General features: G+C 40.2%; 1 protein-coding gene and 1 long non-coding RNA gene across 2 annotated transcripts in view; one reads left to right on the forward strand and one right to left on the reverse strand.

Moving 5' to 3' along the window:
* Window positions 1-16,429, reverse strand: part of kti12 (KTI12 chromatin associated homolog) — a 60,370-nt gene that overhangs the window by 22,479 nt on the left and 21,462 nt on the right. The window contains exons 2-4 of the mRNA XM_059640085.1: window positions 12,687-12,738; window positions 6,517-6,569; window positions 1,247-1,302 (exon numbers count right to left, since the gene is read on the reverse strand). Of these exons, the coding sequence (XP_059496068.1) occupies window positions 1,247-1,302; window positions 6,517-6,569; window positions 12,687-12,738 (161 nt within the window). The remainder of the gene's footprint in view (window positions 1-1,246; window positions 1,303-6,516; window positions 6,570-12,686; window positions 12,739-16,429) is intronic.
* On the forward strand, window positions 1,583-14,858 carry LOC125446905 (uncharacterized). Its single transcript, XR_007246490.1, has 4 exons — window positions 1,583-1,668; window positions 4,331-4,529; window positions 12,144-12,240; window positions 13,311-14,858. It is a non-coding gene; the product is annotated as an uncharacterized LOC125446905 (long non-coding RNA).

The raw sequence follows: 16,429 nt of genomic DNA on the forward strand, positions 1-16,429 counted from the left end.
ACATTTCAGTGCAGTACTGAGGGAGGCCCTCAAGAAAGTGGGGGAGGGTGCAGGGCAATGTTCCTGCAATTTTTCTCTGCTGTGAAGTGACTATTTAAATCTATCAACAGTCCCATTACAATGGCTGTAGGAAAGACACAAAGGAAAATGGAATGCATGGAGTCCGAGAGTGGAGCTGTAGATTCTGTGCCACTGGCTGTGTGATTGCATGTGCAGAGCGAGTGAAATTGAACACTCCCACTGCTGCTTTAGAATGGGATAGAATAGATGTAATGAAATGTCTTTGAAATACACAGGAGTTCGCCTGGCATTCATTTGAAAATCACCACCTCCAAAAGCCAGCCATCGCTGTTTGTGAGGACCATGCTATGCATAAATTAGCTGCCACTTATGTTTGCAGAACAGCAGTAACAGCCAATTTGTTGCTTGGTCATACAGATAAATCTTAAAAAATTGCTGCCAGAGCTTTACCAACTTGCACTCTCACATTCACAAGAACACCAAATTTCAAAAAGAGTATAAAGATGAGAAAAAGATGAGAAAAAGCTGATTGGCAAGTCAGCTTTGACTGGTCAGGGAGTTGCCAGGGAGAATGCACAAGGGAGCTATTGTCCTTCACACTTCTGTTTAATTCTAAAAGGGAGCACAGTGCCTGTACAATTCCTTTCTCCCCCCGCCAGAGGTTGTTGTGAAAGTTCAATCAAGCGTAATCAACTTTGAATTAAACACAAGTTCGGCACAAATTAGCTCCATGGCACCTTGTCTATATTTAATACAGAAAAAAGGAGCTCACTGCTCATGAAACACTGATGCACACGTCTTGTGGACAGCAATGGCTTGAAATAAATAAAAATTTCTTCCTTCTTTCCATATGGGGATTACAGTTGACAGAGGAGGAGGAGGAGGAGGAGGAGGAGGAGGAGGAGAGAAAGGATTTTTTTAATATAAGTATAAAAAGCAACAATTCTTAAAAGGATTTTATTCAAAGCATTAGTCATTCCATTTACAAAATAGTGAAGATACATCAGATAACATAAATGAATACAATTAACCCCAGATCACATTTTCCAATATAATTTGCTCAGTTTAAAAGGGTGGGTGGGAAGGAAGGACAGCAGAAAGATGATAATTCAGAGTCTTGGATTCTTCCAGGCCAGACCTAGCAGCTGTATAATAAATTCATTTTCACATTTTATATATCTTTCACATTGGTTCCCCAAAATAAAAGATAATAATGTCTCCTTACCAGGCAGTGTGGGGTCTGTGCATGCTTTACCAGGCAGAAAAGTTCATATCTGTAGCCTACATTTAAAAAGAGCAACAGTCACAGAGATACACATTGTTGGAACAAAATTAGGCACTGTGAGTCAATATTTTCACATCTTCAGAAGAAGTGTTACATGCAAAGTCACTTTGGTCTGGAATCTTGTTTAACCGGTCCCATTATTCATCTCAGCTGTTCATTTACTGCAGGCTCTCCATCTGTCTGACTCATCAGTTTAGACAAGTTAAATTGGCGGCTTCAACACATATATTCTTTATGCTGCCCTCAGATCCTCAATTCCCTCATTACCAGCACCCCCCCCCGCCCCGCCCCCACGCCGCAGTGTATCCAGTTAGTGAAGAGCCTCTTCCTTGTATCAATAGTCATCAAGACATGCAGAGATGGTAAGTTATAAACAGATCATAAAAACATAGAAACCGGGTCTGAAGATATAAATTACACAAAATTAAGGCTCGCTGTCTTCCTGAGTAAATCCTTCTGTAAGTGAGTTGGTAATTGAGCAGTTATACTTGGCAAACATGACTTTTTTTCTGCTGAGCACTCTTATTGACATTTTCTTGGCTTTCATAGGGTTCTTTTACTTTCTTAAAAAATACTTCAATAGGTGGCGCAGTCATTTAGTAACATTTCCTTCTGTGCCTAGTTTTGTAGTTTCTTTTAAAAAAACAGATTTCCTTCTTTAGAGAGAAGAGGTAGCTCAAACATTGTGCATGCACATGAACTTTAATGATTTAAACGTTTTAACTTGAGAATGTGTAAATATGATATTTTGTTAACTTACTGCACGTAAACCTACATTAGTCTCCAAAATGAAAATCCTAATTACTTGGCACAACTTAATTTACTGGTAATAAATCTCACATTTGCTGTTCTTTCTAAAGATCAATTGCAAGCCTTTAGCACTACTTAGCTTCATTTAGCTAACTGCAAGCTTTTTTTTCCCCCTCCCTTTATACTTCTGCACTAAATGTGTGCTTAGAAAAAAAACCAAGGTGTGGGATTCCAAATGGTCCTTTTATGCAACAGGTGGAATACACAGAAATTAAATAGTGAATGGTTTAAGTGAAACTGTAGTGAGTTTTTCCAAGCTGATGCATTTTTTTATTTGATCATTTGAGCTTTAAGGTGACTAATTAGAACCCTTTAACACAGAAGTATCTGACCTACTTTAAAAGACACACACCAAATAATACAGCTGGCCAAGTTTAACTTTACATCCCCAATGCCATACTCTTTACAACGGACAGTGAAAGTCTTTGGGGAAACATTAAAACAGGCTGTCAGAACTATCTTTTTAAAAAATTCCCCCAGTTAGGCAGCCAGTTGAAGTTATAACTTATTGTTGTATAAGTTGTATTCTGTTGAGGCTTAACAAAAATTTATTTTGCATTCAATAATTAATCTTCAAATCAAAAGCACAGCTATGTTTAGGGTATTTGCTTGTATTAGTAAAAACACGGTGGACCAGAAAGAATTTTTAATAAATAGGCTCCAAGCGTTATCAAGCTATATGGGAGATGTCTGGGCCCTCAAAAGCAGAATTGGAAGATTCATCAATATCCTCCGCAATCATCACCCCTCAATTAAACTTAAAGTACAACTGTTTGTCATAACATCCATGCCCTGCCTTAAAAATTAAACATGTTGAGGCTGCTTGTCATTTGAATCTGCCATGGTTAATTCATTTTCCACTGACTCCATTTTTGTCCCTCATCTTGTATTCTTTTCAGCTCCTTCATAGAGAACGGTTATATTATTGAAAATGATTCTTTAGTATTTCCAGTGAGTACTATTGCATTTGTGCCGTGACCTGTATTAGAATAAGTGGGTTAACCAGGTGAGAGTGCAACACAAGAGGAAGCTTTACACTGATCATCCAACTAAGCTCATGTTACCCAGTAGGGCTTAATGTTCAAGGTTACATGGGTTAAATGGGAAGAATCCTAGTTCTAATCATGTATGTTGCACCATTTCCTTTTCTAGTTTTATTTTTTACTATAACATCACCAGAATTGCCAAAAATGGGTAACCAGCACAGACATAGAGATGATGGCTGTATACAAATGATGGGATAGTATAGGGGGAGGGGCTTAGATTACTTCACAGGTCAGCGCAACATCGAGGGCTGAAGGGCCTGTTCTGCGCTGTATTGTTTTATGTTCTATATAGGAAAGCATTATATTGCTAGAGATGGAGACACACAAAAAGCCATTGCCCTAAACTCCTGAAGGTCTTTTTGGAGAATCTCAAAGCATTCAGAGATCTAGATTAACCAAGCCAAACTCAGGGCAGACACTGCCCCAGGTGAACTGTATGCCCTCAAATGGCAGGCACAGATGTAGTACAAATTCGAAGCTTTGAGAAATAATTTCATGGAGCTTTAAATAGCTAATTTACCTAGTTTATCTACCATCAAATGCAAACCTAGTCCTAATTTATCTAGGTTATCAGTGCCCAACAGCAGGAGCTATTTCTTACCTTGCTACAAACTGCCGCCTCTCCAAGTTACTGGTGGTGGTAACAGCAGGACCAACCAGAATAACTGCTCTAGCTCTTCTAAGCACAAGTTCCCACACTCCTGCCCTTGGCGATTTTCCAATCACAAATTGTCTCTCAAGGAGCAACAAGCTCAAAAAGAGGGGAAATGAGTGATTGGAGAAGCTGGAGCATTTGGCAGGGGAGAGACAGAAACTGTAAATGGAGGAGTTTACTCCTCAGATTCTGCCTCACCTTATACAAGGGGGAATTTTCTCTCACGTGCCACTCGTGAAATTTCCTGTGGGCGTTTTAGGGCAAATTCACCTGCTGCCCCCATTTTGAAGCCTGATTGGGTCCTGTAAATGCCTCAGCTTCCCATGCTCAGCTCCAGATAACCCTACATGGTGGGCCCAGTCGAGACTTTGCTGTTTGTGTGCAGGTAGATTGTATTTTTTTTAAAAAAGGCCCAGTTACATTTACCCTGATCACAACTGGCAAAGGGAAGGAGTAAGTGTTGGACATATTGACTTTCATTTACCCTCACGTTTGTGGAATTTACCCTACCAGAGAAAATCCACAGACAATGTGACAACAGACTATCTGAAACCTGGAAGAATCTCAGCGGCTACTTTGGGAGACTTGTCAGAGATAATCAGGATCCAGCAACAATCAAAATAAGGTCACATCAGTATATCATCCACATGAATCAAAGTGTGAGCTACAAACTGAGAGACACTTGAGATTAGTAAATTGATACTTCTTCCAGGTAAGTTATCCTTCCTAGAAGTAAAATAGAAATTCTCTCTCCCAACTTCCCTCTCACTCTGGTTAATGTATTTAAAGCTGTGGATGCTAGTAGCCTGACAGTTTGTCTCACAGGCTGTTTGGGCAAAGTGGGTTTCAATGAAAATATTTACATACAGCTTTATTATCAGACATAGTCAATGACCAAACAACTAACAATGTGATTTCACAAGTACCCACTGAGCATATACCTTTGATAATATACACCAGCATGCTGAAAATGAAAACAAACATGGAGCAGCTCCAGACTAAATACTGAATCAATCTTTCTCAATGGGTTGTGCGTATAAGTGCAAAGGCAGAAACCAAGAGCATTTAACCTTGGGTGGCTCTCTAATGCAACACTGACTGAATGCTGTGCAGTTCCCTTGTTAAGATCAACCTTTCAACCAAGTCTTTGTTACGTCAGCAGGGTGTAAACAAAATCCCATGACTGTTTTGAAAGAAACATATTCGATTTCTCCTCAATATCCCGGCTAAATGTTATCCCTCGATTACTAAAGCAATAAAACAATGCTGTTTGCCGAACCTTGCTGTACCCACCCGCACCCTTCTTCAAGAAGTGATGTGGGATGTTTTACATTATGTCCACCTTAGATAACAGATGGGGATTCAGTTTAACATCTCATTCAAGAGATGACATCTCCAACAGGGCAGACCTCCCTCAGTTTTGCAATAATTAGCAGCTATTTAGTCCTCAATTTTCTGGGCAGGGATACACAATCCTCTGTCATGGGCATGAGTATGATACAACCAAATCAAGTTTAAATATCTGAAGTAGAACTGCTCTGTACCTTGAATCATGAAGGCTAATTACTATAAATAGGCATATTCTGAAAGCCTATACATACCTTCACATTAACTCCAGACTAATGCTTCTACTGTATCTTTCCAGCTGCACACAAGACCCCACTGGTAGAAATGGTCAGCTCTCTTACTTTTGAATAAAATGTTTCAAGTTCCAAAGATCCTCAGACAGCTCCTTCCAAACCCATGATCACTTGCACCTAGAAGGACAAGGGCAGCAGATACATGGAGTCACCACCTCCTCCAAGTTTCCTTCAAAGCCATTCACCATCCTGACTTGGAAATATATCACCGTTCCTTCAATATTGTTGAGTCAAAATCCTGGAACTCTCTCCCTATGGGCATTGTCGGTCAACTTACAGAACGAGGACGACAGTAGTTCAAGGCGGCAGCTCACTTCCACCTTCTCAAGTCGGGCAATAAGCGCTGGCCTGCCACGGACACCCACATCCCACAAGTGATTTAAAATAAACAGACAAGTCTAGGGAACATATTAGAGATATACATGTAATCTACTTTATTACAGCAACATACATCACAAAAGAATCCTTAAGTGCTTTCTGATCAAGTATCTCATCATCATTAATACATAAGGATAGTCACAGAGGATCCTATCCACGCCTTTGTCCAAATCATTTGCTATTTAATGGTGAATCTCCCCTTATTTACCGCTTCTCAATAATAGGCACTCTGGTGCATCAGCAACAGTTTACATCACCATGTTGAAGCTGCAGCAAGACACCAGCTCAAGGAATCAACCTCAGAATTGGCCTTCCATTCTCACTGTAGTTTTCCTGCTTTCCTCAATCTCTCCCAAAGCAGCTGACAACAGAAATACAAGAGTGGAGGGTGCTCCTTGGTGATGGGGCAATTCACTGCACACAAAAGTGGTTCAGCTGTAGCACGCTTATCCCTGTGACAGAAGATAGAGTGAGCAAATCTCACACTTGAAACCCAGCTCAAAAAAAAATGAGGCTGATCTTGCAGTACTGAGGATGTTCCACCCTGTTGGAGGTACCATATTTTGGATGAGCCGAAGTAAAATATCACATTAGCCATGAACATTAGCAACGTTGCTCAGGAAGATTAAAAAAAATTAGGAATAAATCCATACAAAGAATCAGATAAATTATTAGGCATACCTTTGATGTAATTTAGAGAATCCATAATTACTACATCTTCCTTATTGATTTTCCTGATGGAAAAATAGAACAGGATATAGTGACCAGGATGTGTAACTTGAACATACACTATCTCACTTAAAAAGTTCACTATTATTGGACACTTTAGAATTCCATTTAAAAACAGTTCCAACCTAAAATTCACAGTCAAGTTTGCGACAAACACAAGGATACTGAGCAGAAGTAGGGTTTTCAGCACCTTCAGCCTGCCAAAACACACAGCTGGTCTGATTGTATCTTCAACCCCACATTCCCATTTATTATTGACAGCTTTTCACCTCTAAGAAGAATCTACTTACTTCTACCTCAAAATGTATTCAAAAGGCTCTGCTTCTGAATCTTTTTAGAAACAGCAAGTTCCAAGCACTCATGGCCTTCAGAAAAAAGTTGTCTCAACTCTTAAAAATACAGAGTGCTGCCAATTTAAAATAATGATTCTGCCACAAGGTGAAACACGCTGTCTACACGCACCCTGTCAAGACCCCTCAGGATCATATAAGCTTAAATCAAGTTGCCTCTTACTCTTCTAAATTTCAGTAGATAGAAGTCTGGTCTGTCTAATGCTGCTTAAGGCAACCTTTTCATTACTGGTATTAATCTAGTAATAATCTAGTAATCCTTCTCTGAATTGCTTCCAATGTATTCATAGTCTTCCTTAAAAAGAAGTCTAATTCTAAACGTTTATTAGATTTGGTCTTAATAGAGTGCATAGCCTCCCTACTTTTGTATTCAATTGTTCAAACTCCTATTTCTGTTTCCATCCCTATCCAAATAGGTTTGTTATTTTCCTCCCCAATTAAGCACTGCATATCATCCACCCCATTGTATACTAATGGCTTATTTCCAACTGTTCACTAATGGTATTTCAAGTTTTTTCTCACTTTGTGAACCAGGGTAAATATGACTGCTCTGTCTAACATTTGCACCAAAGCAAAATTAGTAATATAGGGGAGGTGTCAAACCAAGTTTTTATTGCTATCCATCCATCTACTCAATGACAATTGATGCTTAGGTTGAAGTATTAGTAGGGAACTGGTTGTGCCACTCAACAGTAATCTAGTAGGCAACTTGCTTTCATTATCTCAGAGCACTGGCATTCTATTCAATCATGAAAGGCTGAGCTTTCTAAGGTTGGTAAAGCTGGGGAAAATATGTCAGAGGGGAAGAAAAAGAAAGTCTCCACTCAATTACATGCTGTTGGCAAATGATTGAATGCCTCCAGCAGACACAGACAAAGTAATGTTCTTTGGTTTTTAGAGGAGTCAGTTCTGAACACAATCTCTAAGAAGTTTGCCTCCATTAGTCAGACTGAAATCAATCATCAAAAAGAGTCATTTAACCTTTTAGGGGACTGATGGATTTCAAACCCTACAATAAATCCCAACTCTGGGAGGTGCATTAGGTAACATCTTTGTTATAGAGTCATACAGCATGAAATCAGAACCTTCAGCCCAATTAGTCGATGTCAAACATAATCCCAAACTAAACTAGTCCCACCTGCTTGCTCCTGGCCAATATCCCCGCAAACCTTTCCTATTCACGCACTTATCAGAATGTCTTTTAAATGTTGTAATTGTACCCAGATCCACCTCTTCCTCAGGAAGTCCATTTCACGCGTGAACCACCTCTGTAAAAAAAATTTGCCCCCATGTCTTTTTTGAACTCTCCTCTCATCTTAAAAATGTGCCTTCAAGTCTTCAAATCTCCCATCCTAAGGAAAAGGCAACTATCATTAACCGTATCTATATCCCTCATGATTTTAAAAACTTTTAAAGGTCACTTCTCAAACTCCTACACTCCAGTGAAAAAAGTCCCAGCACTTATTCTCAAATCCTGTTCAGAACATGCTTCAAATTGAGGTGAAAGAAAGACAACTTGGCCCAAGATCCATAGACACCACCTTCCAAAACCATGAACGTGTCCATCCAGAAGGACAAGGGTAGCAGATACATGGGAACATCACTACCTGCAAATTCCCCTCCAAGTCAGTCACCATCCTAACTTGGAAACATGTCATTGCTCCTTCACTGTCACTGGATTAAAATCCTGCAACTACGTGGATAACAGCATTGTAGATCGACCAACTGCAAATGGACTGCTGCAGTCTTAGAAGGTAGCTGACTGATTAACGAGCGATGCTAACAGCATGAATTCTAAGAAAACCCTGTGGTCTGTTTAGCCACACTGCTTTCCCCAGTCGTCTTTTTCACATTTATCACCTGTATTGTGCGTTATGCATTTGATGTTCTGACTTCAATTTCTGATTTCCCTCAGATTTAGTAGGTAAAGAAACTCCAGTCTCTTTCATTCTAGAAAATCTTGGAATTGACTGTTTCACTTTTGATCTGATTCAGTAAATTTAACTGAATTGTGATGGTTACATACTAAAAATATTTGTTGCGACTGTTGTAACTCAAATTACAAAATTAATTAGTGCTCAATTTCCTGCCCTCTTCAGAATTGACTACAAAGTACAGAAAAAAAGAGCATTCCAGCATACTATGCTTCAAATACTAGTTGACACTGCAACAACGGCAATTTACCTCATCAATCAGTGACAATAAATCTCAAGTGAGCGATATAGCATTGTCCTGATGTCAGAGTGACATAGACTTTACAAGGATCTCCCTGATGACTATTTTACTTGTCTAATTGATGTTTGAATTGCAGAAATTTCTGCTTTGTTGCAAAATTGTCCCTTCCACTTGTCTGATGTTTTTGCAGTGAGAAGAGAGCATAAATTATAAATGATCATTACTGAAGCAGAAGGTGTTTATTGAATTTTTAAAAAATATATCTTCTATGGCCCTTCTTGATTTTTCAGAGGCTAGAATTTGGTTTTGGAGCCCTGTTTTCATTTACACCAGCTCCTTTAAATCAGTAGAACTAGAATACATTGGTGCTGATTATATTTTTAAACTTCCATTAGGAACAGCAGCACAAAATTCAAACTCCACAAGACAAACAAGCAGTAGTGCATCTCCTAGCACCACACTAGGGCGGGAAGTATGTGCTATTAACACCATCCAGCTGCACCTAGAACTGGAAAACATCAGCCACTCTGTCCATCAGTGCACTCGACGTCCCACTCCTGTCACTACCACTTTGGCGCTGAGGTCACTGCCCTGCTTGTCACTGCACCAACCTGCTGACCAAATGAGGGGTTCTTTTTAAAAAACAGATTCACTGGATACAAAATCTTCCTGACAGTATTGCAGAGTGCTTACTCACTGAATAACCGGGAAAGCACAACCTATAATAGTTTTAGTCATCACTAGGTTATGGAAACAAGCAAAGAGATGCAGTGACAATGGCAACAAGGTCACAGGGACTACAACTTTATCGGCAGTGAGTCTGCTCCTTGTGGGTGTGATGGCAGCAAACGTGCAAATGAATTATTCTAATCTATTTTGTCATATTGTATTGGCCAGGAAACTGAGAAGATCTTTGTTCTTTTACTTGAAAACAGCTCTGGGCTCTTCCACATTTAGAGGTTTGTGGTTCACAATCTTATCAGAAAGACAGTTCCTGGAACTCTGAAAGCTCTAAGAATTGCTAGTAAAGCACCAAAGATTATGAATTCCAGATTCTGAAGTGAGATTTGTACAGCCTTCTCAATCAGAGGAACAGAGCAACCAGGGATATTCTCAGAGTCTGTTCCATGACACACTTCATGATACTCTCAATTCTAGAGTCATTCAGCACAGAAACAGACTCTGCGGTCCAAATCATCTGCATCGATCAGATATCCTAAAGTGATCTAGTTTCATTTGTCAGCTTTTGGCTCATATCCCTCTAAACCCTTCTTATTCATGTACCCATCCAGATTGCCTTTTAAATGTTGTAATTGTACCAGCCTCCACCACTTCCTCTGGTGGTTTGTTCCACACAGCATCCTGCATGAAAAAATTACCCCTTAGATCCCTTTTCAATCTTTCCCCTCGTGCCTTAAACCTATGCCCTCTAACTTGGGGGAGAAAAACCTTGGCTGTTCACCCAATCCATGCCCCTTGTGATTTTATAAACTTCTCTAAGGTCACCCCACAGCCTCCTATGCTCCAGGCCAAAAATAAAAGCCCCAGCCTGTTCAGCCTCTCCCTATTTCTGAAACCCTTCAATCCTGGAAACATGCTTGTAAATCTTTACTGAATCCTTTCAAGTTTCACAATATCCTTCCTATAGCAGGGAGACCAGAACAGCACACAGTATTCTAAAGAGTGGCCTCACTAATGTCCTATACAGCCACAAAATGACATCCACCTCCTATACTCAGTGCACTGACCAATATGGTCAGCGCCAAACATCATCTTCACCAACTTGCAAGTCCATTTTCAAGGAACTATGAACCTGCACTCCAAGATCTTTGTTCAGCAAAACTCCCCAGGGCCCTGTGGAAGTCTTGCCATGGTTTGCCTCATCAAAAATTCAATACTTCACACTTACCTAAATTAAACTCCATCTGCCACTCCTCACCCCATTGGCCCATCTAATTAACGTCCCATTGTACTCTACTTCAGTCCACTACACCACCTATTTGGTGTCTTCTGCAACTTACTAACCAGAGCTCCTATATTCTCATTCAAATTTTTATATAAGTGACTGAAAGCAGCGGATCCAGTGCCAAACCTTGTGGCACACCGCTGGGCACAGACCTCATGGCCGAAAAGCAATCCTCTACCACCATCTTCTGTCTCCTAGCTTCAAGCTAAATTTGTATCCAATCGGCTGGCACCCCCCTTGGAATCCACAGTATCTAACCTTCCTAACCAGTCTACGATGCGGAACCTTATGAACACCTTGATGAAGTTCATGTCGACAACGTCTCCCACTCTACCTTCATCAATCTTCTTTATCACTTCTTCAAAAACACTCACTCAATCAAGACAGCGAGACACAAATTCCCATGCACAAAGTCATGCTGATTATCCCAAATCAGCTCTTGCCTTTCCAAATGCACATTAATCCTGCCCCTGAGAATGCCTCCAACAACTTATCTCCCACTGATGTCAGGCTCACTGGTCTGTAGTTCTCTGGCTTTTCCTTACCATCTTTCCAAAGTAATGGCACCACATTAACCACTCTACGGTCTTGTAGTACCATGCCCTTGGCTGTCAATTATACAAATACCTCAGCAAGGGGCCCAACAATCTCTTCCTGAGCTTCGCAAACCTCTGGGATACACCTAAACAGATGTATCTAACCTTTATGTATTTTAAGACCTCTAACACCACCTCTTCAGTAACAGACACTTTTCAAAACATCACTATTTATTTCCTCAAGATCTCCATCTTCCAGGTCTTTCTCCGCAATAAATTCTGACACAAGATATTCGCTTAGTCTCTCACCCATCTCCTGTGATACCACACAAACAGTCTTGTTGAATTCTTTACGGAAATATTTAAAAAAACAATTTTTCAAAATCTTTTGCACCTTAAGACTGCAACTATTCAGATGGACCAATGTCTCCAGAGGTAGTTCAGGGATGGCAAGAGCAGATACATGTCATGTTACAATTATGATGGATATAGGAAGCAGGTAAGTGACAGATGCTATTTGCATTTTTAAAAATATTTATTCATTTGATGTAGACATCGCTGGCTGAGCCAATATTTACTACCCATCTGAAATATCCCCTGGAGTCAACCACTTGGTTGTGGATCTGGAGTCACACGTAGGCCAGACAAGGTAAGGATTGTCAGATTTCCTTCCCTAAAGCCATAGTGAATCAGATAGGTTTTTACAACATTCGGCAATGAGTTCATGATCATCATTAGGCCAGCTCTTTTCAGATTTTACTGAATTCAAATTTCACCATCAGTCATTGTGAGATCTGAACCCATGTTCCCAGAACCACTGGCCTGGGGTTATAGATTGCTAGTCCAATGACATTACCACTAGCTGCCCTGTACAATACTGCCAAATGAAGAACTGACAAAGAATCGGCATTGGTAGTAATTGATTTCTGCTGCAGAGCAGCAACCAACGGTTGGAGCTACTAGGCAAAGCACTAAAACACAAATTGATACAGTTTTTAAAAATATACACATTTACACAATTGTCTTACAATTGTACCATATTTGTTTCCCAATGCAAAGGCAAAGAAACAAACTGCAGTCACGTGCTACATGTACCTTTCCACTTCAGCTTTCAGTGATCCTCGCAGATCCTTCTCCTTCCGAGAATCTATAATACATAAAATGTTCAATAAATTCTTGTTTAGTCTCATTTCTGTCTATTTAAATTCCAGACTGGTGCAAAGTTACATTAATTATGCTCTTTCAAAAACAGATTAATCTCTCCCGTACAAAGTTTTCAATAAGTAAAAATGAGGAAAGATTATTGAGCAATGTCATTTTAAAATCAACCCACTCACCCTACAGTGTATTATAACAAACAACACTGCTACAAGATCCAGCCAAACAATGTTAGCACTAGGAAAAGTGAAATGGGACTTAAGATGAGCAAACTTTTCATTCTTAACTTTGACAGGGTCTGTTAATTTTTTCCCCAACTTATTAATTTGTTTTGACTGAAAAGCTATGTAATGTTTCAAATAACCATGTTTTTAAGGCCTCTAAGGGATTGCTGCATTGTCACCATTTATACACGAGCTGGTTCAGTGCCCACATCCTTCAGAGCATCTATTGTCCCCTCCTATAAATCTACACAAGAAGATTTTGTGAATAAACCAGAAAACTAAGGAACTTGAGACTTTATTTCTCTCTCAAATGGCAATATAACATTTTGTAATACAGGAATACATCACTGAAGAATACTTTCACTTGTCCGTGGCAAGCGCAGAAAAGGAGGTTTATGGCAATGAATGGACAATGAAAGAAAACTCTAGTTACAAAAATTATCTTAATCTCTGAAAAAAATATTGCACAAATTCTCAAGTGTGCTGAAACTGTTTTTCAAGCCCACAAGGTAATTTCAGAATTTTAAAAATGTATATTATATCTCCTCTTTGCCTTTCCTGCTTCAAAATAATCTCAGTATCTTGCCATTCTGTTCACAATTAATTTATCCTCACAAGTGTACATTGCACACACATAGCCTTTACATACTATAGTTGTAAAACACTGCATACAGCAGACAAACTGTGGCCAACCTATTGGCTCTCAATATGTCACAGTAATCTCAGATGTCCTCCAATCTGTGCCCTAATTTATAAAACTCTCCATCATTCTGCGGCTTTTAACTGCTTCAATTGCTTGCTTATTTTGATTTGTTCAAGGTATACATTCACCAGCTTGGTAACATAGCCGTTTAAAATCATTCAGTAAATTGTTAGCTGCAACAATAGCCCCATTAATAACTATAGCCCACGACCCATATTGCCCTTTGCTCCAGCCAACTACACTAAGCAAACATTACCACTTGAATTAGAAAATGGAACTATTAAGTACAAAGTAAATGCACAGTAGTTTGTGATAAATAAGTTGGTCAATTTAAGACAAACAATAACAAATGATGGCTGATGTGATGTACAATCATAAGGACAGAGATGGCCAAAAATAATTTTTGTGGACATGAAGGATGTTTTAACAATTAAGAACTTAGAACAAGGGGAAACAGAATATAAAGGTGTGTCAGTAAATCCACTCTCCTGTCTACCTCAGAAAGCTGGGTGATATGTAAAAGATCTGCAGAAAAAAAGGAGATCTTTGAAAAGTGGTTTAAAAGACAAAAGCTAAAAATTCCATTAACAGACCATAGACAAAATGTTTGAAATTGCAACTGCAAAGACAAAAAATGGAAAAAAAAAAGGACTCCGTGATATCCAGCAAAGCAAGTGTCACTATTTTGGTTTTTGATCAGGGCTGAGAAGCTACTGAGATCTCTTCTAGAGGAGAGTGTGGAGGACTAGAGATTAGTGTGTGGTTAGACGAAAAAGGTCACAGAGTGGTTGCAGATGAACAACACTGGATGTGCGAAGATGGAGCAAGACAGAGGAGTGTGGCCCCATGACAACACACCACATGGCAGGAGTAGCTACACACAGCAGCAATAAATGCAAGGGACAGAATTACACTCATGGGCCCGGGTCTAATTATGCTGTATACCTTAACCCCACTTCTTGTGAGAACTACATTTGGTCTTGTCACCCATTCTGCAATATCACCAGAGGGTTAATTTTAAAGTTACTTCAGTAAATTCAACTTAAATTACTTACAAAGCAATTTATCAGGTTTGGCGGCACAAGTGTCGTTGGCGAGCCAGCTCAGCGCTCAGGACTCTTTTTTTTCCCCAGTTATATCTTTTATCCTTTTAATTCTTTAACTATTCAAAATGATGCCGAATTGTGGCGACTGTTGAAGGTTTTCATTGTATTTTACTGTATTATTCACTGTAAAACACAAGTGACAATATATCAAATTATGAATCATAAAATTATGCAACACAACTGGTGGAGATTTATTTAAGCATTAAGGCAATTTGTCAATTTTTGAGAGATTGGAGAAATTACAGGACTGGATGCCAGAAGAATATTCAGCAAACAGAGTCATTACACTGAGATAATGGGAACTGCAGATGCTGGAGATTCCAAGATAATAAAATGTGGGGCTGGATGAACACAGCAGGCCAAGCAGCATCTCAGGAGCACAAAAGCTGACGTTTCGGGCCTAGACCCTTCATCAGAGAGGGGGATGGGGGGAGGGAACTGGAATAAATAGGGAGAGAGGGGGAGGCGGACCGAAGATGGAGAGCAAAGAAGATAGGTGGAGAGGGTGTAGGTGGGGAGGTAGGGAGGGGATAGGTCAGTCCAGGGAAGACGGACGGGTCAAGGAGGTGGGATGAGGTTAGTAGGTAGCTGGGGGTGCGGCTTGGGGTGGGAGGAAGGGATGGGTGAGAGGAAGAACCGGTTAGGGAGGCAGAGACAGGTTGGACTGGTTTTGGGATGCAGTGGGTGGGGGGGAAGAGCTGGGCTGGTTGTGTGGTGCAGTGGGGGGAGGGGATGAACTGGGCTGGTTTAGGGATGCAGTGGGGGAAGGGGAGATTTTGAAACTGGTGAAGTCCACATTGATACCATATGGCTGCAGGGTTCCCAGGCGGAATATAAGTTGCTGTTCCTGCAACCTTCGGGTGGCATCATTGTGGCAGTGCAGGAGGCCCATGATGGACATGTCATCAAGAGAATGGGAGGGGGAGTGGAAATGGTTTGCGACTGGGAGGTGCAGTTGTTTGTTACGAACTGAGCGGAGGTGTTCTGCAAAGCGGTTCCCAAGCCTCCGCTTGGTTACACTCCTCAGATGGGACAGCCACTGGATTAGACAGAAGGTGAGTTGCACAACCTATCCTAACTTATACTCATCAAAATTTAATGAATAGTAAAAATTGAGCAGGGTGTAAAACCAAACCAATCTTACAAGTTACCCAAATGGCAATTTTGGTTAAAATGGGGCACAGTATAAAAATCAATGCTCATTCAATAGTCCAAGGTATGTTAATAAAACTAATGTGAAAAAGAGCATGTTTCCCCTTTTGTCTCCGTCACAAAACACTTTCAGTTACAGCAAAAGGGAACTGCTAAAATTCAGTAACCAATCGCAGTTAAACAAGACATAGGCCGATTAGCCTAACCTCGGTTGTTGGTAAAATTCTAGAATCTATTGTCAAGGATGAGATTTCTAAATTCCTGGAAGTACAGGACCAGATTAGAACAAGTCAGCATGGATTTAGTAAGGGGAGGTCGTGCCTGACAAACCTGTTAGAATTCTCTGAAGAGGTAACAAGTATGTTAGACCAGGGAAACCCAATAGATGTTATCTATCTAGACTTCCAAAAGGCCTTTGATACGGTGCCTCACGGGAGGCTGCTGAGCAAGGTGAGGGCCCATGGTGTTCGAGGTGAGCTACTGGCTTGGATTGAG

The sequence above is a fragment of the Stegostoma tigrinum genome, chromosome 36 (assembly GCF_030684315.1).
Source record: "Stegostoma tigrinum isolate sSteTig4 chromosome 36, sSteTig4.hap1, whole genome shotgun sequence".
NCBI lineage: Eukaryota > Metazoa > Chordata > Chondrichthyes > Orectolobiformes > Stegostomatidae > Stegostoma > Stegostoma tigrinum.